At 53.5% G+C, this 25615-nt stretch overlaps 2 protein-coding genes across 4 annotated transcripts in view; both read left to right on the top strand.

Moving 5' to 3' along the window:
* The window catches only part of CUTC (cutC copper transporter), a 4674-nt gene extending 270 nt beyond the window's left edge, over positions 1-4404 (top strand). Inside the window, exons 2-9 of one of the 2 annotated variants that reach the window (XM_041415724.1) lie at positions 83-154; positions 225-284; positions 402-611; positions 1760-1795; positions 2177-2310; positions 2883-2910; positions 3311-3416; positions 3975-4404. In XM_041415724.1, the coding sequence (XP_041271658.1) occupies positions 83-154; positions 225-284; positions 402-611; positions 1760-1795; positions 2177-2310; positions 2883-2910; positions 3311-3416; positions 3975-4086 (758 nt within the window). In that variant the 3' untranslated portion in view covers positions 4087-4404. Of the gene's footprint in view, positions 1-82; positions 155-224; positions 285-401; positions 612-1759; positions 1796-2176; positions 2311-2882; positions 2911-3310; positions 3417-3944 lie in introns of both variants that reach the window. The other variant, XM_041415723.1, reaches the window with a different exon arrangement.
* A 121-nt stretch (positions 4405-4525) lies between these two features.
* ABCC2 (ATP binding cassette subfamily C member 2) lies at positions 4526-25606 on the top strand. 2 transcript variants are annotated; one of them, XM_041415715.1, is made up of 32 exons: positions 4526-7339; positions 7873-8046; positions 8504-8626; positions 9639-9773; positions 10177-10299; positions 10624-10679; positions 10865-11096; positions 11688-11872; positions 12425-12602; positions 13086-13340; positions 13819-13884; positions 14317-14454; positions 14790-14936; positions 15192-15280; positions 15370-15432; positions 15623-15749; positions 15917-16093; positions 16200-16367; positions 16666-16852; positions 17696-17828; positions 18253-18352; positions 18588-18807; positions 19280-19434; positions 20799-20954; positions 21055-21254; positions 21896-22022; positions 22439-22540; positions 22639-22782; positions 23020-23178; positions 23417-23583; positions 23937-24131; positions 24561-25606. In XM_041415715.1, exons 1-32 carry the CDS (start codon positions 7298-7300, stop codon positions 24688-24690), a joined length of 4653 nt encoding a protein of 1550 aa, XP_041271649.1. In that variant the 5' UTR covers positions 4526-7297; the 3' UTR covers positions 24691-25606. The 2 variants fall into 2 exon arrangements, with proteins under 2 accessions (XP_041271649.1, XP_041271650.1); XM_041415716.1 differs by having other exon boundaries at positions 4526-4603; positions 24561-25605.
* The last annotated feature ends 9 nt before the right edge of the window (positions 25607-25615 follow it).

The following is a 25615-nucleotide window of genomic DNA, read 5'->3' as shown; positions in this document are numbered from 1 at the left end:
GGCGGGCTCGCGGCGGGGCCGGCGCGGGCCGGGCGGGCGCCATGGGGCGGTCCGCGGTGACCGCGCCGCTCCCGCCCCGCAGGCATGGACGATGGGTTCCTCATGGAGGTGTGCGTGGACTCGGTGGAGTCCGCCGTCAACGCGGAGCGCGGAGGTAAGGCCCGGGGGCCCGGCGGGAGGGGGCGGGAGCGCGGCGGCGCCGTTTCTGACGCGCCTCTCCGCAGGTGCCGGGCGGATCGAGCTGTGCGCCGGCCTCGTGGAAGGAGGGACCACCCCGAGCATGGGTGAGCCGCGCCCGCCGCTGGGCCGCCTTCCCCGTCGGTGTCCCCCGCCGCCCTCCGCCCCGCTCGGCGCCGGCCGCGGCCCGTCCGGCCGCGCTGACCGCCCCGTCCCGCCGGCAGGGCTGCTGCAGGTGGTGAAGCAGTGCGTGCGGGTGCCGGTGTTCGTCATGATCCGGCCCCGCGGCGGGGATTTCCTCTACTCGGACCGGGAGGTGGAGGTGATGAAGGCCGACATCCGCCTGGCCAAGCTGCACGGCGCGGACGGGCTGGTGTTCGGGGCCCTCACCGAGGACGGGCGCATCGACACCGAGCTGTGCACGGCGCTGCTGGGTGAGGCTGGCTCCGCGCTGCGCTCGGTGCCCGGCCGGGGCTGCAGCGCTGCTCCGGCTGATGCCGGAGGGCTTCGGTCTGCACATGCTGTCTGCGGACTAGCCGTCTCTTTCCACCTTTTCGGTTTCATTTCCTGCCACACCTGTGAGACATTAAGTACCTTAGAAACTTAGCAGGCCGAGGGCCACAGCCCCAGGTCATTCATACACAGTTTGAGGCCACAGGGGACATAATAGCAAAGTGTAGGAAGGCTTAGGTGAGCTGCTTTGACCTGTTGAATTCTCTCTCTTGTTTTCTTTGTCCTTTGTTCTTTTCCTTATGTCGTTGCTACAGGTGTCTAGCATATGTATCTCCTGGACTTTGGCTTTGTGTGTAGCTGACAGTTTGTCTTCATTTTTCTCTCTTAACACACACAGGGAGAAAAGATTACAAGAGAAGTGTGAACACATGATACTGGGCTAACAGTATCCCACAAGCTGCAGTGGGACACTGTTAGCCCAGACCATAAACATGCAGAAGGAAATTCTTTCTTGCTGCATGTTTTTTGGGAGCTACAGCCAAAGCTAAAGAGGGCTGGGCCTTTCCCTGGTGATGTGGTGCTGAGGTTCTCACACGAAGGTGACTGTGCTGTAAGGGGTGCAGCAAAGGAAAAAGAGTCTTGCCAGGACTTAGCAGGGAGCAGGTGGATATCTTTTTGTAGAAATAGATAAGCTTTGCTCAGTAAGTAGAGGACCTCCGGTGAAGTTTGCTGTGGTCTGAGAGCAGAAATTGTAGGCAGTGAAAGAAATCACAAAAATCAGCTCCCCTGCTGCCAAAGAGCAGTGGTCCTGGCCTTTCCCCAGGTAGATGACACAAATTCCCTGCTTCCTTCCTGCTGAGAAAGTCATCCTGTGGTGGGAATGAGGGTTCTGCATGTTCCAGATAGAATGGGGGATTTTGGTGTTACCCATAGAACCAAAGGTGTGTTGCTTTCTCATAGGGCAGAAGAATTCTTCCCCATGAAAACCAGCATTGTTCCCAGCAAGAATGGGGACTCTCTGAGCTCCCCAGGAATGGCTTGAGCAGCCTTTTCCCTCGTCATGTGTGTTTCTGGCTCTAGCACAAGGGGCTGTACCAGCCCTGACTGACCACATGTCTTCCTCTTGCAGCCGTGTGCCGTCCCCTGCCAGTCACGTTTCACCGCGGTGAGTTCCCAGGGACAGCGGCCCAGGGCAGGGTCCAGTCTGTGTCCCACTGCGGGGGAAGGTGGGGCTGCGAGGGAGCTGGGCTTCATCTTCTTTGGTTGCTCTTTGGAGAGGGAAAGCTCTGCAGGCTGTGCTATTCCCCACAAGAGAAACGGCCCGGGGGCTGGGGTTTGGGAGCTGTCTCATTGCCCTCTGAGAGGGAAGGTGTCTGAGGAGCTGAGTACGGTGGCTCTGGCACTGCTGCAAGGGGAGTGTTACACTCAGGAGCTGTGAATGCAGGGTGTGAGCAGGACCCTTCCTGTCGCTGCCTTTGGGGGAGCTGGCTGAGGGACAGGGCTTGAGCACACGGAACGATTTCTGAGCTGTTGTTCTGTCCCTCAGCATTTGACATGGTGCATGACCCTCTGGTGGCACTGGAGACCCTGATTTCCCTGGGCTTTGAGCGGGTGCTGACGAGTGGCTGTGACAGCTCAGCCCTGGAAGGATTGTCCTTGATTAAGAGGCTTGCAGAACAGGTGAGTGTTTGCTGTGCTGAGTTACTGTGGCTGCTCCCTGGCACTGCCTGCAGGCTTTATGGTATCCCTCATTTCTGGGAGGGACTTCTGTCAAGGAGTGCTTGCCTTCCCTCTCTTGCTTGGCTTTCATCTGTTTCCCAAAGTCCGTGTAGGCTGGACCCCAAAGTCTCCCACAGCAAAAACTGGTTGGGTTCTTGCTTGCAGATTGGGGGAGGGTGGTGGGAGTTGGTTTAAACAGCCGATGAGCCCACACAAACAGCAGAGTGAGGTCCCTGCTGAGTGTCTCACAGTTCCTTTTAGGAAAGCACAGCAGGTGAGGTAGCAAGGTGGGATGGAGAGGTAGGAGGGAATGGTGACAGGTTGCCTTAGCTGTAACTGCAAGTTCTTTTCCACTTTTCATTTTAAAACATGAATAGTACGGAAAAGATGGGTGAGAGCGCACAAACTGTTAACCATGGTGACATCCATGGGCTTATGGAAAGTGCAGCTTGTGAGGTTTCTTTGCTGCCTCACAAATGCACGTGTGGATGTGGTCCTCAGTGTCACTGACATGTATGTTACTCTTCTTTCAGGCAAAGGGCAGAATTGTGGTGGTGCCAGGTAATGTTTGTCATCTGTACCTGGTCCTGCTATCCTTAGCCTTTCCTTGCTAGCCTCCTTGCCCTGGAATCCACTTTCTGATTTGGCTTTCTGAGCCAGCTGCCCAGGAGGAGCAGCTCCTGTCCTGGTGTGAGTAAAGGCCATGCAGCCTGCTGGGGAGGGCAAAGCCCTGCAGCTATTGCTCCCTGCAGGATTTGGGGACAGCTCTAGATCTGTGGGAAAGCATGAGCCAAGGCTTCTCCCATCCCTTTTCACGTGCCCTTGTCTCTATTGTCCCAAGGGCTGTTTTTTCCCTTCAGTGTATATGGCTCTTGTCCCTTAGTGGTGAGGTCCCCGGGTGGTGTCAGGTCTGGAATAGTGTCATCTGCTCGGTGTGTGACATCGGGCTTGTTCCCACCAGGAGGTGGCATCACGGAGCGCAACCTGCAGAGGATTCTGGAAGGCTCCACTGCTTCTGAGTTTCACTGCTCTGCTCGCTCAGCTCGGGACTCAGGGATGAAGTTCAGGTAACTGATGGCTTATGTTTATTTTTTAGCAGAACTCTGTGAGAGAAAGGCTAACGAATGTGAGCATGCATTTGTAGAACTGGCATAAATTTCAAACAGCTTCCTGAGTGCTAGTTGTGCTTTTATGTTTGGGATCATGGTGCCTGATACTGTATTCTGCAGTGTATGAATCCAGCAGTGCTCCTCACGTGGACATGAATCCCATGCAGAACCAGATTCTTGGGGCATTTCTCTTGCTACTGCTGCCCTAGGAGTTTTAAGGGCACTTGGGAAGGCAGGTTGTGGTGTAGTTGTTTTAGACTTTTAACATAAGCATGTATAATTTGGCAAGCCAGTGGGATGTGCTTCTGAAAATTGAGTGAGGAATGGGTTATATTTGTCCATAGGTCTGCAGTTCTTTGGATTATTGTTCTTTTTATTACTGTCCCAACTTTGGTTTGGGTGGCACCACCTTTGGCCAATGCTGAAGCTAGGGGAAATATGGGGGTGTCTTTCTTGGTGGATCTTACTGGTCTGTATCCCCGGCAGGTCACCACTAATCACTGGTTTTCCTGACAGAAATCCGAACGTTGCCATGGGAGCGTCCTTCTCTGCCCCCGAGTACTCCATAAAGGTGGCAGACGTGGCCAAAGTGAGGACCCTGAACGCCATTGCCAAGAACATTCTGTAGTGGAGGGCACCGTGCTGGGCCAAGAGCACAGAGACTCCAGGGTGTGCCCTGGCACACGGACTGATGGGCACTGCTTCATCCTCAGGCTGCAGAGGACGTGCACTAGGTGATGGAGCCTGACACCTCTTCCCTTGGCTTCCCCTGAAGTCCCTGGCCTGGAAACTTATGTTGGCCATTTTAAATAAAAGGACTAATTTCCAGATGTTGCAGCAGCAGCTGCTGGGCAGCATTTGGGAGGAAGGGAGGTGAGCAAGTAGGGGGTCTGAATTGTATAGCACTGCATGTGATTGTCAAATAAACACTGCAGCTGCCCCCCTCTTGCTGTGCTTTTCTAGAGTTTATTTATGTTTTCAGGTAAGACCATGACCCATGTTGCATGGCCTGAATTAGGACCCTGCTGTGCCAGAGAATGCAATCACATCCAGAATGCCAGGGTGGGAAACAAGGCCTGCTGTGATCAACCAGTAGCATAGGTGGGGATTAGCAATGCAGCAGCTGTAAGCACCTGACTGCTCAGGTGAGGAAGCTGTGAGCCCTCCTGGGCTGTGGGTCCTCAGTGCTCCAGGTGGGGTTGCTGTGTGAGATTTCTTGGGAGGACCAGCTGCTTTTTCTAAGGGAGTTTCCAGGTCCTTGTCCCAACACAAAGCATAAACTGCTTGTTTTCCAGACAGTGTTTGGGGAATGTGCCTGTTGGGTCATTGCTGCTTAGTCAGCATTAAAGCCTCAGACTCAGCTACTCTGTAAAATACCCAGTGAAAGATTTAAATCGTACAGAGGTACAGAGGGTGCATTAGAAGAGTAGAGACCTAAAAGTAAAGCACCTTTATCCATGCTGCCTGCTCTTCTGTAAAAGATCACAAAGCTGAAGAGAATCCCTCTGACAGCCAAGACAGTGGACCTCAGGAAGCAAATGCAGGGTACAGATTTCTCTTCCCATTTTGGCAGTAGCTTAGATCCTGTGAGGATATATGGAAAAAATGTGATACTTGACAAGGTGGCAGCACCTTTGTCACCTTGAATAGAGTCACATTATTGAAAATCTATCATCAAGACTACGTATTTTCAGTTTAAAGGTGCATCCACTTTTTCACATGGATCCATCAAAGGTATTGGTGTCTCCCAAAACACCTTGGGAACTTAAGTTCTTAACAGAGGAGCTGGGAAGGGAATGACTGCATAGTGCTGGTGTCAGAGCCTGCTGCAGGCACTGACAGATTTGTAGGAAGAATCCAAACTTGGAAAAATTGATTAAATTTATGATTATGGTCAATATAGAGAGTTCATAAGAGTTCATGGCTTATGTTGAGATTTTATGAGTCATGGTTGTGATTAGGATACTGGTAGCTCAGATTGGGCTACCATATCATAATCATGATAATTAAGGTGAGAACATTCTGCTGACCAAGCTGCCTCAGTTTTGAACATGGGGTGAGAACACGACAAGGCAAAGAAACTCTTCAGAGAAGATATGAGCAGTGAGGGCTGGAGGAATTTGGTTGATTGCCTGGCAGAGACCTTTGGATCAGACCCTGTGTGAGACAGGCATGAATCAATGCCTAGTTTTGAAAAGCTATAACATGCTGTGTAAGAGATGGATAAACACAGGGAGCACAGGGAAACTGGTATTGCTGGCCAAAGAGGTGTTGCTTAGCATCCTTGGTCCCAGTGGATGTTTTCTGGATATTTTAGTGGAGGAACATTTATGGAAGGAGCTGAAGGACAGTAAAGCTTTGTAGGTTTTTAGGAGGAGCATGGCCCAGCTGTGAGGGTAGAGAAAGTGGGTTATGCTTGCTTTGAACATCAGAGAGGGAATCCTGTGCTGAGGGCAACACTTCAACTCTGTTAGACCACAGCCAGGGTGAGGATGAGCTGTGACCTGTACTAAAAAACTGAGACAAGCAATGGGATAGGGCATTATGTAGGAAGGTGCCATAAACAAGTGGGCCCCTTGGCAGCAGTGCTCTAAGTGGTTTGGAGCAAGGCCAGAGGACACCTGTGCCAGTTCCAGAAAGAAGAATCACATCAGCAGTCCACATGGAGAAGGGCTGAGTGACTGCTCCATTCACTTCTTACTCACTGCATCAATTTACAGCTCTCAGGAGCAGTGTATTGGTTCTGGCCTGGATGATGTAGCACTAGGGATAGTTCTATTTACAAAAACATGTGGATTTAATCAGAGAAATTGCTAATAATTAACCACTGAGTTGGACATTGAGCCTTTCTTTGGTATTGATGGTTCCTGAGGAATTACTCATTGTGTCACCCTTGACTTCTGAGTTATCTTGTAACTCTGTGTACAACGAGACAGGACAGTAATTGCAGTCACCCTACTGTCCTCTTTTATCTACTGTTCTTCATGATAACGCAAATCCTCTTCCAGCCTTAGTAGCACTGTCCCCACGTGTCCCATCACACCTAGGCCTTCCTAAGCAACAAGGGTTCAGTGGCAATCGGTCTCTCGGGATTCATCCTCTTTCTGTCAGATGTTGGGGGTTACCTTAGAATGAACATTCAAAGTCTCTTTGGGGCAGTTCAGCCAACTGCCATAACACACAGACAACATGGAAATGTGGGAAAGAAAGAAGCAAAAGAAGGAATTTGGAAAATCTTCAGGCTCTGGAGGCTGGAAATTAATAAAAGGAATCTGGATCCTGAAGACTCTGAAAGATCAGTGCAGCATGTGGTGAGCTCAGCTGTCACACACTGCAAATTCCCAGGCCAGGGGCACTGCTGGTGTCACAGGCCCCCTTGCCAGGTGGCATCAGCCACTGTGAGACCACCCTTTGCTGGACTTTTTGTTGGCATTCAGCAGGCTTCTCACCAGAGAGGTCTGTTGTATCAAAGTAATGTCTTTAGCAGGTCCAGATGAGTTTGTGCGTATTGGTGTGCACTGATCCAGTCTATGGTTTCTGAGGAATGGCTGTGGTGTTCTGCAGTGACTCACTTCTCTGTATCTCCCCTTTGGTCTCTTTCTTGGGTCCTCCTCTCCTCCCCTCTCCTGAGGCTGTGCAGCTTCCCAAGCCCTTTTGGTTACTGCTTTGGTTTGTAGGGTTGTGCAATAGCACCGAGTTAATAAGTAACTGTGGGTCATCGGAGTTTTTGTCCCAAGACCGCTTGAGGGTGTGGGGGGACTTTTATCCCAAGCATCTGCCCAGGTCTCTCAGTTGGGCAGAGCGAGAGGAAGGAGCTGCCGTTTCTTCTCCCCCGAGCTATGTCAGCAGCCCTGGAGAAGTTCTGCGGCTCCGTCTTCTGGGTGAGTGACTGCATCATCCCCAGTGCCTGTTCTCGGCACAGGACACCCTCTGTGGATTCCAGGACTCACAGCCTGTCCTGCCAGTGAGACCCAAGTGCTGGTTGTTGGCAGAGGTTCTGGGGTTTATCCAGGAGTGCCATGGCAGTGTGTGCTGTGCACTGCCTGCACTGTTCACCAGACAGTGAGGCAGTGACACCTCTCTGACTGAGCTCTGTCCTGTTTTTGCCTTCCTGGGAACATAGGACAGCCTGTACGGACTTCTGGAGAAGGATTTAGCTTCAGCTGCTTCTGCTGGCTTGGCTCCAGCAAGGGGAGGCCATCTCTCATTCAGGCAGAGAGATGGGGATGGGGATATCACTCGGACCATGGGCATGTGCTGAAATGCTCAGTCAGGAGAGTGGGTGTTGAAGGGGGGATGCAATGGCATGGAGCTGGGTGGGCAGAACCTATAGGAGTGTTGGCTCTTGTCCTGTGTGCCAAGTGAGAGTCAAGCCATTTCATGTGACGTGGTGTTCTGTCCTTGCTGCCCCCAGAATGATTCCTACCTTGCTCGTCCGGATGCCGACCTGCCGGTGTGCTTCCAGCAGACTGTGCTGGTCTGGATCCCCCTTGGCTTCTTCTGGATTTTGGCCCCATGGCAGCTCCTGCCCATGTGCAAATCCAGAGCCAAGAAATCCTCTGTGACCAAACTCTACATCATCAAACAGGTAGAGTGGAGCTGGGGGGGGGGCCAGATGACAGGCTGGAGCAGCCTGAGGTGTTGGTGGTATGAGTGGCAAGACTCTGTGCTACAGTCAGGTGTGGGATGGAGAGATGGGAAGTGTGGGAGGGAAGGAGCAATGGGACAGGGAACCATCCGGGACGGAAATGTAAAGGGGAGTCCAGCAGGAGGCATGTCTGGGACAGAGGGCATAACAGGGAGGGATGCACTGGGAGGGAGGGCAGAGTGTGTATTGGGGCCTCTCTTGCAGGCTGCTACCTTCCAAACTGAAAATGATGACAGTGCTCCTGTGGAGCTGTGGCACATTCACAGGGTTGAAAGCTGCCCCAGGCCAACTCTGGGTTGGAAAGGGTGTGAGGATGTACAGATGTATTTTATGCCGACCTCTGTTGTCTCCCAGTGGTTCCCAGTGTCCACAATGGGCTGGCCCTCTCTCCCCACAGGTGCTGGCTGCTCTGCTGGTGCTGACGGCAGTGGCGGGGCTGGCCCTGGCGTTTGTCGACGCCGAGCAGGGCGCTGTGCCAGCTGTGCAGTACACCAACCCCAGCCTGTACATCGCCACCTGGGTAAGGGCTCAGCCTGAACGTGCTGTGTGTCACAGGGACGCCGTGAGACTGCAGCCCCAAGCAGAACAAGGCTTCCCCAGCACAGAGATCAGAGAGAAGCTGTGTCCGTGGGGCAAGGGTAGCCTGGAAATTGGGTAGGACTAGCCCCAAACCTGTGTGGGTGGTGCACGAGGGTGATATGTTGAGGGCAGGTGCCTGGTTACAGTGCTCACTGCTGTTATCCTTAAAACTGGGATGATTCTATGCCTGCAAGTGTAGGTGAGCTCTCTGACAGAACTTTACTAGGAGCAGCATGATTTTCACAGGACTGATTTTGCAGTGTAAACGTCAGACCATGGCTTGCTGTTCTGATGGCTCACGGTTTTCTTTACATTGCTGCTCAGTTTTGGGCAGAGAGCCAGGAAGTCCCATGGGGTGCTCAGGCAGAGGAGAAAGCTGGCTGAAGAGGACCTAGTGGCTATTAGCTTGATGGAATATGTGCATGGCAGTTACAGACATCTTGTGTGTGACATGGAGTATTCTAACAGTCTTAACAAATGTTCAGGAGCTACACTTAAAAGCAAATAAGACCTTAATTTGCTTTCCTTCTTATTTTGCCGTGTCATTTAGTTTCACATGCAGAGTCCATGTGAGATGATAAGGCAAGGGGACTCCCCAGAGAGGCTGCACCGCTGGAATGTGATCTGGGTTCAGTTCCAGGTCTGGAGGCAAGGTGCTGGAGACAGGGTGTGACCTCTCATGGCTTGACATGTCTGAGAATCTGGAGTGAGAGCAGCTAGAAAGAGCAATAGTGCCCTGCTGTAATGTCGGGTACATTCAAACCTGATGTCTTCCTGAAGTAAACATTTGCCCTATGCAATTAATTCTGAAGCTTATGAAGGGTTGGTGGTGTGTTCAGGGTATTCAGGGCAGTGAATCCCAGCAGATCATGTGTGCTGGCATCCCAGGACACATGCTCCAAAGGCACTTTTAGAGCCAGACCTAGTCCTGCAGCTCTGATTTTCTTTCCCAGGTTATGGTCCTGCTGGTGCAGGATGCACGGCGCTTCTGCTTGCGCAGAGATTCAGGGGTGCTCTTCTGCTTCTGGAGCCTCTCCCTTCTCTGTGGGATTCTGCCGTTCCAGTCACTCGTCCGGAGAGCCCTGCAGGTTGGGCTTGACAGGAAGCTCTGTGCTTCAACGTGCTCTTGCTCTGCTCCCAAAGAAAGCTTTTTCAGACTCTTCTCTTGACAAGCTCTCTGTGGTATCACTGGGGTCCCAGCTGCCCCGGGGACCTTGGGGAACCAGAAGAGACCCAAGAGGGAATTGCTCTTTTAATTCATCCTGTCTCTTTGGGGAAGTATAAGCTCTCCAAGACCAATTTCTCCACTTAAACACTTAAGGGAGGAGGTCAGGGAGAAGCAGGGAGAGGTGGCAAAGGGAAGCTGATCTAGGACTCAGAGCGAGTTTTGCACTGCTCTGTTGGGCTCAACCAAGGGATGGATCTTGTCTCTGAGTACCAGGGGCCTTGAAACAATCCCCAGAAATAACCCTGGGCTTTCCATTTCTGCAGGAACCAATCTCTGACCTACCACGGTTTATCCTTTTCTTCATCGCCTATGGGCTCCAACTGCTGCTCTTCCTTGTCTCAGGCCTCTCAGATATTGCCCCAGAAACAAAGGAAATCGGGAAGAAGGTGTGAGGACTACATGGGACTGGGTTTGGGGCACCACGTCCTGAGCGCTGTGTGGGGCAGAGCAGGCTCCGTGCAGGCTCCAGGCTCCTTGGGAAGATCTGAAGATTTCAGCACAGGGCCCAGCAAGGGCTGGAGCCTGCAGCATGGGGCATCTGCATGTGTGTCCTGGGTGGGCTGAGGCTGGCTCTGAGCTGAGGTTTCTGGGGCTGGAGCCAGCAGGGTTTGAAACCTATGAGGCTCCTTAATGGCTGGGGGTGCTAAAGCAGCTTTTGTCAAAACAATTCCCCAGATAATCTCTCAGTACCCCCTTTCTTTGTACCACAGAACCCAGAGGTGACAGCCTCCTTCCTGAGCTCCATCACCTTTGAATGGTACAGCAGGTGAGTCAGGCTCTGAGGGAGGTCGGGCTGGCAAAATGCAGGAGTGCCTCAGGGGAGCCTGCAGCACAGGCTGGGAGAGGCACCACGTCGGGTGCGGCCTGAGCCCGTGGCCAGGATGGTGTGAAGGCTCTGCATTTGCAGCAAGGAGTCTCCAACAAGTGTCATTGGATTTCTCTGTCCCACAGCATGGTTTACAAGGGCTATCGCAAGCCTTTGGAGATAGAGGATGTCTGGGAATTGAAAGATAAAGACAAGACAAAGGCTCTTTACACTGCTTTTGAGAAGAACATGAAGACTGCGATGCAAAAGGCCAGAGCAGAACTGGAGAAACGGAAACGCAAGAAGAGACGCCAGGAAGGTGGTCCAGACCATGGGAACAGCATGAGCAAGGCCCAGAGCCAAGACATCCTGGTGCTGGTAGGTCTATTCCTGCTCTTGGCTTTGTATGAGACTGAGACATCCAGGTCAAGCCTCAGCTCTCTGCAGCCCTCTTTGCTGGGTGTTCCCTTCTTTGATCCTGCAGAACCATGGGCGAGGATAGGGGAAACCATGACAGGGTCTTCCTGTCATGTCCTTGGCAGATCCCCCTATTTTGTCTCCATCTTTCTGCCTTACATAAAGACAGGAAACACCCTCAAATCTGCAGTACAAGCAGCTCCTTTATGTCTGTCTACCTCAGATACTTTCCAGCAATGAGGTCAGAGGGAACATCATTCTGTGACCACCCCTGGCCTCAGATTCTTCAGGATTTTTGCCTGATGTTTGGCCTGAGAGGTTCAGGCTGGTTTGGGTTTTAACAATTGTCTTTGGTACAAAAGAGAAGGTGCTAATCCTGGGTGTGTATGACATAAGCAGAGATCAGTGAAAGGGAGTGTGACAGGAGCTAAAGCCAAGGCTTTGTTCAGGATACCTGATCTGGGGTCAGTGAGGTGCTGCCCTGAAGCATCCTTCCAGATGCAGGACACCTGCACAGCCAGCTCCCTCACTGCTGTGTGGGCTTCCCTCTAGGAGGAGAAGCAGCCAAAGAAGAAGAAGAAGAAGGGAGACAAAGAGGACTCAGGCCCTCCCAAGGATTACCCCAAGGGCTGGTTGATGAAAACCTTGGGCAAGACTTTCCAGAAGAATCTCCTGCTAGCAGTGGCGTTCAAGCTGGTGCATGATGCCCTCGTGTTTGTCAGCCCCCAGCTGCTGAAGTGAGTCCTTTCTCTGTCTCTGTCCTGACTTTGCACCCAGCCCCACCACCTCCCAGTGTGTGCACTGTATCCAGCCCCACCATCTCCATGTGTGCCTCTCCCAGCCACAGACCCTGGGGACATTTTGTACCCTCACCAAAAATGGGAGAATGTGTTTGGGTACAGTTTAACAAATAAGTGATTTGAGCTGGCTGCCCGCTCTTATGTGTAATACCCTGCTCCCCTGCATCCTGTTGTGCAGCCCTGCTCCCTCCCTGGAGAGAGCTCTTCTTTGGGGCCCTCCAAGAGTCAGTGCAGCTCAGCCCAGCAGGGCCTCCCCGGTCTGTTTTGCAGAGCAGCACAGTCTCTGTGCTGTAGATGATCTTCCATTAGTGCCCCTCTGCCGTGTCTGTGGCAGAACAGGGTTCCCAGCTTGCTGACCATCGAGCCAGCTCTCTGGGGCAGGGTTTTGCTCACCACTCTTGTGAGGATGCTCCCCCTGCATTCACTTGGAGCACCCTGCTTGGTCTGTCTCAGTAGGGTGTGTGTCTCACGAGCTTCCTTCCCCGCCAGGCTGCTGATTGCCTTTGTGTCGGATGAGGACTCCTTTGCCTGGCAAGGCTATTTGTATGCCATCCTGCTCTTCCTGACAGCAGTGATCCAGTCCCTCTGCCTGCAGCAGCACTTCAGCTTGTGCTTCCAGCTTGGCATCAATGTACGAGCCAGTCTCATCGCTGCCATCTACAAGAAGGTCTGTATGGTCCTGCCATCATCCCTGTTGCTTCCTCCAGGCTGGGCTGTGGATAAAATCATCCCCCTGCCCCGTCAACCTGGGCTGTGTGCACTTTGCTCCTCAGAAGGTGCAGGGAGAGCTTGGGGGACACCCACCCAGCACTGAGGGCACTGTGAGCCCTAGCTCTGCTTGGGACCTGGGTGCTGCAGCCATGTGTTTGGCAGCTACCAGGGGCTGAGGCAGGTTTCTCTTCAGAGCAGTGCAACACCTAGGGCAGGCGCCACTAGGATTCCTGCACAGGGGTGCTTTCCTTTGCAGCCAGCACCCAGTGGCTCCAGGCGTGCAGGCAGTGAGGAGAGCATTGATGCCCAGTACAGAGGCACCAGGAGCAAACCCAGAAGTGGTTTCAGCCTGGTCTGCTGATTCCCTGCTCTGAGCCATGCTGCTGGCAGCAGGGCTGCTCCCAGCCTGGCTTGTGCTGACTGTACTTTCTCTTTCCAGTCGCTCACCATGTCCGGAGCCACCCGCAAGGAGTCCACGGTGGGGGAGACTGTGAATCTGATGTCAGCTGATGCCCAGAGGTTCATGGACTTGGCCAACTTTATTCACCAGCTGTGGTCATCCCCCCTGCAAATTGTCCTGTCCATTGTCTTCCTCTGGGCAGAGCTGGGCCCCTCTGTTTTGGCTGGCATTGCAACCTTGTTGCTGCTCCTCCCTGTAAATGCCTTCCTGGTTGCCAAGGCCAAAACCATTCAGGTCAGTGGTGCGTGCAATATCCTCCCTGGTCTCCCACATCCAACCCCACTGTTGCTCCCCTCTCTCATTTGCCACACTCCCTACCCTTTGCTTTGTGCTCTGGATCTTTCCCAGCCCAGGAAGTTGGTCTCACTTGGGCTGGGGGTGCCTCTAGCCTGAGCCAGAGGTGATCAGCTGCCATGAGCTGGAGATAGGGGAGATCTCTTCTACCATCACAGCTGAACTTGAACCAGACTGGGCACAGCCTTGAGGGCTAAAAATGAGATATTGCCAACCATAAGATAAAGCTTTAGCTTCTACTTGACAGCAGGGTGGTGTTTTTCCCCAACTTGCCCAGGGCCACAGGGAGCAAAGACTCAGCTTTGTGGGATGACTTCTCTGGGCTGTGGAGCCCATCCTTCCCTTCCCTGTGGCAGCCCAGATGTATTTCCAAGGGTGAGCTGCTGGTTCAGGTGATGTCTGGCTCTTCTCTTTGTAGGAGAGGAACATGAAGAACAAGGATGAACGCATGAAAATAATGACTGAAATCCTCAATGGAATCAAGGTGGGAGTGGAGTGGAGACTCTGGGCAGCTGCTGCACCCCTCTTCTTGGTGCACTGTACCTGGAGGCAGCTCACCTCTATAACCCTACAGTACCAGTGTTAGTCTAGCTTGGGGGCCCTGTGTCTGGGTCTCAGCAATTCCCTCAGCGCCTCATCTTTTGAAAAGTTGGCTGGGGAAGAGCTCTGGATACTTGGACTAAGACTTGAGAGCCAAGAGAGAGTTTTCTGGATGGCTGTGGTAGTGGCATGGTGATAGAGGAGCTGGCAGTGACCTGTAAGCTGAGATTGAGGGAGTGCAGTGGGGAAATGCTATAAGCAGGACAGGAGAGCGGAGATGCAGTGGCCAAGTAGGCTTCTGAGCAAGCCAGTGAGCTGAGTGTGGAGGTGGGCATTCCTGTGAGACCAGCAGGCGCTCACCCTGCTCATCCTGCAGATCCTGAAGCTTTTTGCCTGGGAGCCCTCCTTCGAGAAGAGAGTTAATGAGATCCGGGGACGTGAGCTCAAGGACTTGGTGAACTTTGGTTACCTGCAATCAGTCTCTGTCTTCATGTTCACATGTGCTCCTTCCCTGGTGAGTGACAACAGCCCTGGGGAGGGGGGTCTCTTCCTCTGAGCTGGGGCTGGGCTGTGGCCAAGGGGATGGGAAATATTTGGAACCTCAGCTGCAGTGTTTCTGCAGCGAGGAAGGGGCTGGCTGGTGGATATAGATTGTGGTTCTGGTTGCTGGCAGGAGAGCTGTGGTGGAAAAGGATCCCATCTGGGTGGTGAAATGGGGCCCAAAGGAGAACAGAAGTAGGAGGGGAACAGGCCCCCAGGACAAAGGCACTGCTGAGGCCTTGGGGTAGTTTGAGGGCCGGGGCTGCACACAAACACACTGATGGTGGCTTTCCCTTATATCTGTCCTAGGTCTCCTTGGCAAGCTTTGCTGTCTATGTGCTTGTGGATGAGAACAACATCTTGGATGCACAGAAGGCCTTCACTGCCATCTCCCTTTTCAATGTGCTGCGCTTCCCCATGGCCACGCTGCCCATGGTCATCTCCTCCCTGGTGCAGGTCAGGCCTCACGTAGGGCAGGGGGTGTAGGGTGATCCTGTGACCTCTGTCCAAACCAGCAGATGGGGCTCAGGTGTGTGATGGACCCCCAGGGGTCAGTGCTCTGAGGGCAGTGGGGTGGGACAGGACTCACAGGCATAGCACAGTTTGGGGCCCAGAGATTGGGTGGGGACTGTGATGTGATGCTCTGCTTAGGGGCTCCTGCCAGCCCACCCATGCCCATGTGCCATCCTCATCCTCTTTCTACCATGGCAGACCAATGTGTCGACTGAGAGGCTGGAGCGCTACCTGAGTGGAGAGGACCTGGACACCTCAGCTATCCACCACAACCCCATTGCAGGCAGGTGAACCTCCAGATTAGTCTCCGTGGGCCTCAGGCTGGCCCAGGCCTGGCCTTTCCCCTCTCTGAGGGACATGTCTCTCTGGCAGGCAGTGCTGTGCGTTTCTCGGAGGCCACCTTTGCCTGGGAGCAGGATGGCAACGCTGCCATAAGAGAGTGAGTGCTCTGTGCCACATCAGGGGCAGAGGGCTGGGGAGGGGGAGGCTTTCTGTGTCATTAGCTGGGGAGGGCCATCAGCTCTCACAGTGCTGCTAGGCATGAGTGTCCCAGAGACACTGCCCTGTCCCACACAGGAACTGACGGGGGATGTGGCAGTGCTGCTTCCTCAGCCCTCGTGTCTTTGCAGTGTCACCCTGGACATCACGCCTGGGAGCCTGGTGGCTGTGGTGGGGACTGTGGGCTCAGGCAAATCTTCGCTGGTGTCAGCCATGCTCGGGGAGATGGAGAATATCAAGGGACACATCAACATCCAGGTGAGAGAAGCCAGCTGGTGCACAGGGCTTTGGGGCTGCCTGGGAGCTCAGCAGCGAAGTAGAGCAGGACTGTCCCAGAGTGGTGGCTCAGGGCAAGGACAGGCTGCGGGAGGTGTCAGTGCTCAGGCTTATCCCTGACACGTAGCTGTTCTTGTCTCTTCTGCCAGGGCTCCCTGGCCTATGTCCCCCAGCAGGCCTGGATCCAGAATGCCACACTCAAAGACAACATCATTTTTGGGTCAGAACTGGATGAAGCCAGGTATCAGCAGGTCCTCAAGGCTTGCGCCCTCCTTCCAGACCTGGAATTGCTGCCTGCAGGTGACCAGACAGAGATTGGAGAGAAGGTATCAGCCCCGGGCACCATGGGTTTCCAATAGCACCTGCAGCAGAGGTCAGAGCTGTTGCCCTGTGCCAGCCCCATGTCCAGGGAGGTCCTTCCCTTCCTTCCAGGGAATCAACCTGAGTGGGGGCCAGAAGCAGCGGGTCAGCCTGGCACGGGCAGTGTACAGCAACGCAGACATCTACGTCCTGGATGATCCGCTCTCTGCCGTGGACGCCCACGTGGGCAAGTACATCTTTGAGCACGTGCTGGGGCCAAAAGGGCTGCTGCAAAAGAAGGTGAGCACCCATCCCTTCAGCAAACACCCAGCCAGGCAGGAGTGGCACTGGTGTGGTGTTAGGTGTCCGAGGAAGTCTGAGGTTGCTTGCCTGGGCCAGAGAGGAATCCTGCAGCTTTCACATGGGGCTGCAGCAGGCAGGAGAGGCCCCAGGATTTCCCAGAGGGGTACCCTGTGTCCTCATAGCCAGGGATTGCTAAGCAGACAAGTCCCCAAGTGGGAGATGGAGAGCCTGCAGACCCATGGTTGGGGATGAGGGGTGCTCTGATGATCACTACCCTGCAACCCCTTTGTTGCAGACACGGATCTTGGTGACGCACAGTATCAGTTTCCTGCCCCAGGTCGATAACATTGTGGTGCTGACAGCAGGAGCAGTGTCTGAGCATGGCTCCTACAGCACCCTGCTTGCAAACAAGGGAGCCTTTTCTCAGTTCCTGAACATGTATGGAAATCAGGAGGAGGATGTTTCAGAGGAAAATACTGCAGGTACTGGGAACACAGTGGGGCTGTGGCTGTTAGAGTGGCTGTGCACGTGTCTTGGGGATATGAAGGTCTGATGTGTCAGCCTGACCTGGCCCTATCCAGCCCAAGCACCAATGGTGACTGCTGTAAATCCTTCTTAGCCTCTGACAATCAGCAGCACAGTAACTTCCTGATTAAGATTTGCATTCAGGCATTATGTTGAACATCCAGCAGAGGACCCGTTTAACTTTTTTACTCCCTTTTTAGTTCATTTATTATGGGTCTTAAAATCTTATGTGGCAACAGGCTCCATATTTTTGTGATGCTGGGGTCAGAAAGATCCTTTGGTTTGTTCTAAACATCCCACTGGATAATATTTCATCTTTATCATGTCCCCCAGTGCTATGGGGAGGAGTAGTGTTAGGTCAGGTGGGTGCTTACCCTGTCAGAGCTCAGCCCAGTTGTCTAGCTGCAGCCTGGCTATTCCCAGTATTCTTCACAGGGCCCACCTCCACCTGCTCAAGGAGATGCTTCTGAGCTGGAGTGATATGACCTGTCAGATTTTGCACCTACTAAACTAGCACAAATCCTCTGCTTGAGGTGGTCAGTGGTGCTGGAGAAGTCAGCAGGAGGGATTGCCTCTGTGCAGGCCTTTAGCCCTATGTCCCCTATCAGTTCTCCCTCCAGCAGAATGCATTTCTTCCTCCTCCTGCTGTGCTGGTCTTGCAGCAAGATTGGAGAAGGTGTGATACGTGGTGGTAGGACAGAGCCTAGGCCTGGGGTACAGCACAGAGCAGGGGTGTGGTGTATGGGGTCTGCTCTTTCCTCAGTGCCTGACCCTACCTTCCCTCATGCCTGTGCTTGTAGCTGTTGCTTTAGCTGGGAATGAAGAGGAGGCTGATGAAGCTGTTGATCCTTGCATGGAGGAGCACATTGAAGATGTGGTGACTATGACCCTCAAGAGAGAGGCCAGCATCCATCAGAGAAGACTGAGTCGCAGGTGGGCCATGACCTGAGCTCTCAGCTCTTTCTCCTGCCACATGCACTGCTCCCTCAGAGACAGGGATCTGGGGGCTTCCCAGGGAGTTCTAGCTGGGAGCCTCCCTGCCTGCTCCTACCACAAGCTGCTCTGGGTCAGGAGCATCTGATTTTGTCTTTACTCACACCAGTGTGCCACAGCCTTACTCTGTAGTCTTCCCTGAAACTCATGCTGAGGGCTAGTTTTGCCTTGGGAATGAGACTTTAATTTTATGGCTGCACATACCTAGTGCTTTCACAAGGCTCGCTCAAAGCTTCCCCAGTTAGCACATTATTTTCCAGAGGACTCCACCACTGAAGACCCAGTGCAGCACAGGGATGGACCCCCAGGAGATTGGGACCAATCCAACACCCTGTGACTAATGGTACTCATCACTTCCCTGCAGCCTTAGTAAAAGGAGCACCAGTTTCCAGAAGAAGGCCCAGGAGAAGCCCCCAAAGAAAGGACAGAAACTGATCGAGAAAGAAGCTGTGGAAACCGGCAGGGTGAGGAGGATGAAGGGATGAAGCACTGTGCTGCCCTGGCTAAGTGCTGCCCGACCCTGACCGTGGCTCAGAGAAGCTGCTGTGGGCTTCCACAGCCAAGAGACACGAAGGAGACAGAGCTGCCTGGGACTGGTGGGTGGGGTGGTGGAGGGGAGCACTGTGGGCAGCAAGGTGGAGTCCCCAGGCTGTGCTGGGTGTCATTGCCTGCGGTCTGATGGGCTCAATTGGTCCACAGGTGAAGTTCTCCATGTACGTGCGGTACCTGCGTGCTGTTGGCTGGTGCTTCACCTTCTGGATCATCATGGGCTATATTGCACAGTACGTTGCCTACATCGGGAGCAACCTGTGGCTCAGCGACTGGACCGACGACTCGGTGCGCTATCAGAACCAGACCTATCCCACGCAGCTGCGGGACCTGCGGATCGGTGTCTTTGGGGTGCTGGGGGTGTCACAAGGTGAGTGTGGGAGGACAGCAGTTCCCACTCACTGCATTTGTGCGGTCCAGGAGGGATATGACTTGCAAGGCCTGCAGCCAGCAGTGTGGTAAGGAGCAGGGGACCCAGCATTTTGTTCATTTGCCTGCTGCTGCCTTCCTTCCAGCCCCTGGCTGAATTGTGGACACACACCAGTCTGAAAGCAGCATAAATTGTCCCAAGCCTGTGTTGTCCCCTCAGTTTAAGATCATTTTCCTTAATCAGATTAGACATAGTGCTGGGACCCAAGGCTTTCCAATAGGGTTAGTGTTCCTCCGCTGTGCTGGCACGCAGTTTCTGGGGCCTCCCAAGAAGGTGGGATGCAGGATTATCCCAGCGGCTCGCTGCAGAGCTGCTGGCTTGGCACTGCTTGGTGTGTCCATCACACCAAAGGGTACCTGGGGCCAGTGTTACCCAGCCATGAGCTGGTGACAGCCCTGTGCTCTCCTTGCAGCCATCTTCCTGCTCTTTGCAACCGTGCTGTCTGCCCGGGGCACCATGCAAGCCTCCCAGGTCATGCACCAGCAGCTGCTCAGCAACATCCTGCGCGCGCCCATGAGCTTCTTCGACACCACCCCCATCGGCCGCATCGTCAACAGGTTCGCCAAGGTAAGAGAGCACCCCCAGCACGCAGGAGGTGTTTGTTTGTTCCACCACATCTGCACAAGGTTGGGTAGTGGCATAACCCTGCTCCTGTTGAGCACTGCACAGCGGAGCCCAGGTAAAGGCCAGGAAGGGACATGGGGATGCAAGGCTGACCGTGAGCCAAACCTCATCCTGGGCTCTCTTAGAGAGACAGTGTGGCAAATCACAGGAAGTTGTTACCTCCTCTGCTCAGTGCTGAGGAGCTTACACCTGGGTACTGTGTCCTGTTTGGAGTCACCTGGGCAAGAAGGATGTGGACAAACAGAAGAGAGTCCATAGTAGATGACTAAGAGAGATAAGAGCCCAGAGCTCACGTCCCACAATGAGAAGTCCTTCTGTTTATAGACTTACAGCAAAATCTACAATATTTTATATCTAAGTGAAGGTCAAAAACAAAGAGAAAATGAGAAAGGAGGGAAAATACAAACAGGTAATTTCAAGTGTGCTGTGTCTCCACTTCTTCCTTTGGTACCATCTATTGAATTTTGGGAATTAAATTTCTTCTTAAAATTAAGCCTATGAGCTTGGGTTTACACTGAGTTGAGGGCGTATGTGGTGCCTGGCTAGGAGATGGATAAGGACCAGCTGGAGACCTGGGTGCACCTGCATGGACCTGGAGCTTGCCCTGTCCCTCTTTTTGCTTCATTTACTGCTCCTGCATCCTAGCTCCTGATGAAGATGCAGTTCTTAAAGCTGATCTGTGTAACAGGGGAATATTATAGGAAATTTTTGTTAAAACATATGCTGCAGGTGAGAGGGCCACAGAGTATCACCATACAATTTCAGAAAGCTTTACGCATTGGCCCAAACAAAGTAACACCATGCCACATCAGGAGGCTTCAGGTGTCTGCCCATACACTGTAAAATCACATCACTTCAGAAGGCTGCAAGCACCTGCTCTTTGTGTTCTTTAGCCAAACTTTTATGCCCTTTATCTTACACCCTTAACACTGTGTGTCCTCTTTACCCTTTGGTGATTGGTCAGTGCACTTTGGCACTCCATGTCTCATTTCCTTCAATGCTGCTCACCTGTTTTTCCCAGCTGTAGTCCATTAGGGATGAGGCTCGGCTGTAGCCCCACTCCCAAATACCACAAACTGTGGACCTGCAAGTTTCTCTGTTAACTCAGCTGTTCACAAGCTAAAGAACTGTGGCCCTAAATGAGGTTGTGACCATAACACCAATTCAGGATGATCTGATATTTTTGCAAGTGTCTGGCACTGTGTTACCACAGGAGTGTGTAGGAACCCTGTATGTATGGGGCCTTTGGGCATCTGCTTCTCTCTGGGGTCACTGACTGCTTCTCTATACTTTTTTATGTGCTCCAGGACATCTTCACGGTAGATGAGACCATTCCCACGTCCTTCCGCAGCTGGATCTCCTGTTTCATGGGCATCATTAGCACACTGATTGTGATCTGCCTGGCCACTCCATTCTTCGCTGTCGTCATCGTTCCCTTGAGCATCTTCTACTATTTTGTGCTGGTGAGAACCTGGGCCCTGAGAGAAGCTTCTGCCCTGCTGAGAGCAGTATCTTGGTGGCTGCTGGGCTTTGTGTTGATAACCAGTCTGTCGCTCGTTTCAGCGCTTCTACATCTCCACGTCACGCCAGCTGAGGCGTCTGGACTCTGTCACCAGGTCTCCCATCTACTCCCACTTTGGTGAGACGGTGTCAGGCCTTTCTGTGATCCGGGCCTATGGACACCAAGAACGGTTCCTGAAGCAAAATGAGGTCACCATGGACATAAATCAGAAAAGTGTTTATTCCTGGATAGTATCAAATAGGTGAGTTTTACCACTTATGCCACAGCACAGCTTGCAGCACTTCTGCCCATGGCTTCTGGGTCCTGAGAGAGATCCCTGGGACCCTGCAGTCCTCCCTCTTGATCTCAGCATTGAGGGTCTGTGTAGCTACTGGAGCAGTTTAGGATAGGGGCACCATCTGTGGCAGTAGGGCATTTAGGGTGATTTTGAATGCCAAAGTATTCCCCCCTACAAAGTGTCCAGAGGCTGAGCGGGGTAGCTGTGCAGTCAAGGGCTGAGACGCTCTTGGTGAGTTCTGGGAACAGGGTCATCCTCCAGGCACAGCAGGAGTGCAATGCGGGCACTTGCTGGTTTTGAATCTTACTGGTAAATGATTTGGGTGTTTGAGGGTTAAATGTTTGGGGTCCTTCTGATACACAGCATTACCAGCACAGGAGGTTATGTGTGGGACATGGACTGACATAAATGAACCTGCTTGCAGAATTGGCCACAAATGACCTGCTGTGTACATGCACCGTTGTGTGCAGTGTGCACAGCACTGGGCTCGTGGCTGCCTGGGAGGGATGCTGGTGCAGTGTGCTGTTACTGGTGGGCTGTGTGTTGGGCACAGGCAGATGCCTTCCTGCCTCTCACTGCCCTTCAGCCATCCTCTCCTGGTGCAGGTGGCTGGCCATCCGTCTGGAGTTCGTTGGGAGCCTGGTGGTCTTCTTCTCTGCACTGCTGGCAGTGATTGCAAAGGGCACTTTGGAGGGTGGCATCGTGGGTCTTTCTGTCTCCTCTGCTCTCAATGTGAGTCACTGAAAGCATTTTCTCCTTCCAGGACAGGGCTGTCTCTGGGAGCTTTGGGCTGCTGGCAGGATGCTGCCCTGCCACCAGCTCTAATCCATGGAAATGGGATTATCTGGGGTATCCCATCACCTGGGGATTGGCTATAGAGCGGGAGGCACATATTCATCCCAGTCTGAGTAGGATATTTGCTGCCATGGGAAGGAATATGGCCCTGCTGTGGATCAGAGATGCTGCAGCAAAGTTTTTGAAGGGCTGGGGAGAGGTGGCCTGGGGAGAGGTGGGCTGTGTCTCAGCAGTGACCCTGATTAGGGGCCATGCCAGGTATGCTCATGCCCAGGATGATTCCCTGGGCTGAGGTGGGAGGTGGTTTTTCCTGGGTGCCACTGAGCTCTGCACCCTCTGATTCTGCCATGTAGGTGACCCAGACACTGAACTGGCTGGTGCGGACATCTTCGGAGCTGGAGACCAACATCGTGGCTGTGGAGCGGGTCCATGAGTACATGACGGTGAAGAATGAGGTGAGGAATCCAGGGTCCGGGCAAACACCTGCTGCACAGCTTGGTGCTAGTCAGCATTGCAGAGTGAACCCCCCTAATGCTCCTGTGCCCTCCCCCAGGCTCCATGGGTGACAAAAAATCGTCCACCACGTGGCTGGCCCAGCAGAGGCGAGATCCAGTTCATTGACTACAAAGTTCGCTACCGACCTGAACTGGACCTGGTTCTTCAGGGGATCACCTGTAATATTGGGAGCACTGAGAAGGTGCCTCTGCCCTCACTATGCTCTTTACAGAGACGCTGTTAAAGTTGTTTCTTCTCGGCTTCAGTCCGTGCGCTGGGGTGGGATGGTGATGGGATGTGGCTCCTGGGGACTTGAGCTGCAGGAAAGGAACCTAAGCAGACAGTCTGGGTGATGGTAAGGGCAGGAAGGCCCACCAGACCAAGATGGAAAGCATCTTTCTACAGCCCTGTCAGCTGGTCTAAAAAGCTTCTTCCACAGGTTGGGGTTGTGGGCCGGACCGGGGCTGGAAAATCCTCCCTCACCAACTGCCTGTTCCGGGTGCTGGAGGCGGCTGGAGGGAAGATCATCATCGACGACGTGGACATTGCAACAATTGGCCTCCACGACCTGCGCAACAACCTCACCATCATCCCCCAGGTGAGCTGATCCCCACCTTTCCACATCCCACTGCTGCAGGGCCCCTGCAGGCACTGCATGGCCTCAGTGTGTCCCTGGGTGCTGTGGACGTGCCAAAGGCCTGTGAGCAGGCTGTCACCACATTCCCTGCCAGCTGTAGGCAGTGGTGTGAGCAGGATGTGGCCACACTTGGAGGCCAGGAGCCACTGGCCCAGCTAAATGGCTGTGGTGGGGCTGAACATGGTGCTGTCCCTGGCAGGACCCTGTGCTCTTCACTGGAACCTTGCGGATGAACCTGGACCCCTTTGACCAGTACTCAGACGAGGAGATCTGGAAGGCCTTGGAGCTGGCTCACCTGAAGACATATGTGCAAGGCCTTCCCGAGAGGCTGCTGCATCTCGTGAGCGAGGCAGGGGAGAACCTGAGGTGAGCAGAGGAGCGGATGCAGGCCCAGCTCCCCTTCCTTCTCTAGATCCCAGGGACCAGCCTGGAACAGCAGCCTCCAGCAAAGTGGCTGTCAGGGATGATGCACAGAAGCTTCTGGGAAGTGAAGATGAAAGAAAATGGCCGAGGAGTCAAGGCTCTTAGGGAGCTAGTGTGAGCCAACCCTTCTGTGGTGGCCCAGAGAGTAATATGCTGAGGGACGTGGTGCTCAGGGGGGCAGATGGTCAGTGGGAAAGGCCAGGGACAGCGTTGGGGTCAGAGCAGCAAGACACTGTAGGCTTGCAGAAGGTCTGCTAGTGTCGGTCTAGTAACTCAAGCTCTTCGTCTCATCCCAGTGTTGGGCAGAGGCAGCTGGTGTGCTTGGCCCGGGCCCTTCTCCGCAAAGCCAAGATCCTCATCCTGGATGAAGCAACAGCAGCCGTAGATCTGGAAACTGATCATTTAATCCAGACAACAATCCGGAGTGCATTTGCTGACTGCACTGTCCTTACTATCGCCCATCGCCTCCACACCATCATGGACAGCAACAGGTACCATGGGACAATAATGCAGAGCAAAGGGAATGGGGATCTGGACTCCTGGGATGGGGTGAGAGGTGGACAGCAGTGGAAGTGAGAATGCAGCCAGAGGGGCAGGGGTGGATACAGAGCCTGGGGCAGTAATACACAGTGGTGAAGAGAACAGAAGGATAGTACAGATGCCCATGCAGAAGTGCTGCCTTTGTGGGAGAAACATTGTTTGGGATCCTTCTTTACAGCAGCAGACCACAGAAGCATTTGCTGTTGACACCTTATGTGCGTGACCCATAACACAGGGAGGAGGGCTGTGCCCTCGCCACTGCTGAGAGAACCAAGTAAAGTGGCTTAGGAGGAGTGAGGGTTCGGTGGGCTGGCAGCGCTGGCACCAGCAGCACTATCCACTCGGATCCTGGGAGCTGAGGCCGTGTTCCCTTCTGCCAGGGTGATGGTGCTGCATGCTGGGCGGATTGTGGAATTCGACAGTCCCGAGGAGCTGCTCATGAAGCAGGGCTTCTTCTCCGCGATGGCAAAGGACGCCGGCATCACCGCTGCAGAAACCACCGCCCTGTAGGCAGAGTGCTGCAGGGGCCGGCTGTGAGACAGCTCCTCCTGCTGCCACTCACCCTGCGGGCACTGGAGTCTCCCACGGCCAAGCTGCCCAGGAATTGGCCTCTCTGCAGCAGGGAAGCAAGAGGGTGGCTTCTCTGGTTGTCCAGAGACTGAGCATCTGGACTTGAGCGAACTGTTAACCTTACTACCACATCCTACCTGCTGTGCACACAAGGGTCTGGAGCTGCATAATTTATTCCAGGATAGAGGCGAAAAGCTATCTGCCAGGCAGGGAGATCATGACCTCCAGTGGGGGTGATCTTAGTTTTTGTACTTCACCATGCCAGGGGAATCTACCTTAGAGATGCCTTAGCATTATGGAATCAAATTTACAGTTTAATCAAAGAATGAATAATTTATTTACTTTTTGTAAGTGTTTGTAGTCTTCCAACTGCAAGGCTGATGTCAAGGCATGTAAGTAAGCCTCAGTTTAGCTTTAAACCTGGCTAGTGCTTGGGTGGGGACAGCTGCCAACAGAGGTTACACAGAGCTGGGCAGTTCAAATGGAGAGCCACAGCTCCACTCATGCAAGAAGACTATGTAGCAAAACCAGGGCTGCCTGCCTTCCCTGTGGCTACTTTGATTGTATTGCAAATAAATGAGCCTCTCCCTGAGGTTATCACAACCACTTGTGGGGCAGATTTTCGGCTGTGGTTCCAGATTGCAAACCTGATGGTGGTGGAGAGAAGGTGGAGAGCAGCAGGCACTCTGTGTACAGCCACGCACACACAAAGTTTGGTGGTTATTGCTGACAGACCCTTGCCTCTTTGTTCTTGGGCCAGATCTCATGCTGGTGCCCACTTAGAGCAGGGAAACATTCACCCCACCAGCCCCTACTGCCCTGGAGCCCCAGAGTCATGTAACACACAGATGGGGGAAGAGCCAGT

The sequence above is a fragment of the Onychostruthus taczanowskii genome, unplaced genomic scaffold (genome assembly GCF_017590055.1).
Source record: "Onychostruthus taczanowskii isolate IOZ18803 unplaced genomic scaffold, ASM1759005v1 scaffold5, whole genome shotgun sequence".
NCBI classification, from domain to species: Eukaryota; Metazoa; Chordata; class Aves; order Passeriformes; family Passeridae; genus Onychostruthus; species Onychostruthus taczanowskii.
This window is presented reverse-complemented; position numbering and strand designations above follow the sequence as displayed.

What these genes read in the sequence shown, in the direction of transcription:
- ABCC2 (XM_041415715.1), top strand. Translation starts at nt 7,298, where the DNA reads ATGTCAGCAGCCCTGGAGAAGTTCTGCGGCTCCGTCTTCTGG. An exon ending in AGGGACACATCAACATCCAG is followed by an intron (nt 15,750 to 15,916) that starts GTGAGAGAAGCC and finishes CTCTTCTGCCAG; the next exon opens with GGCTCCCTGGCCTATGTCCC. An exon ending in AAGGGCTGCTGCAAAAGAAG is followed by an intron (nt 16,368 to 16,665) that starts GTGAGCACCCAT and finishes CCTTTGTTGCAG; the next exon opens with ACACGGATCTTGGTGACGCA.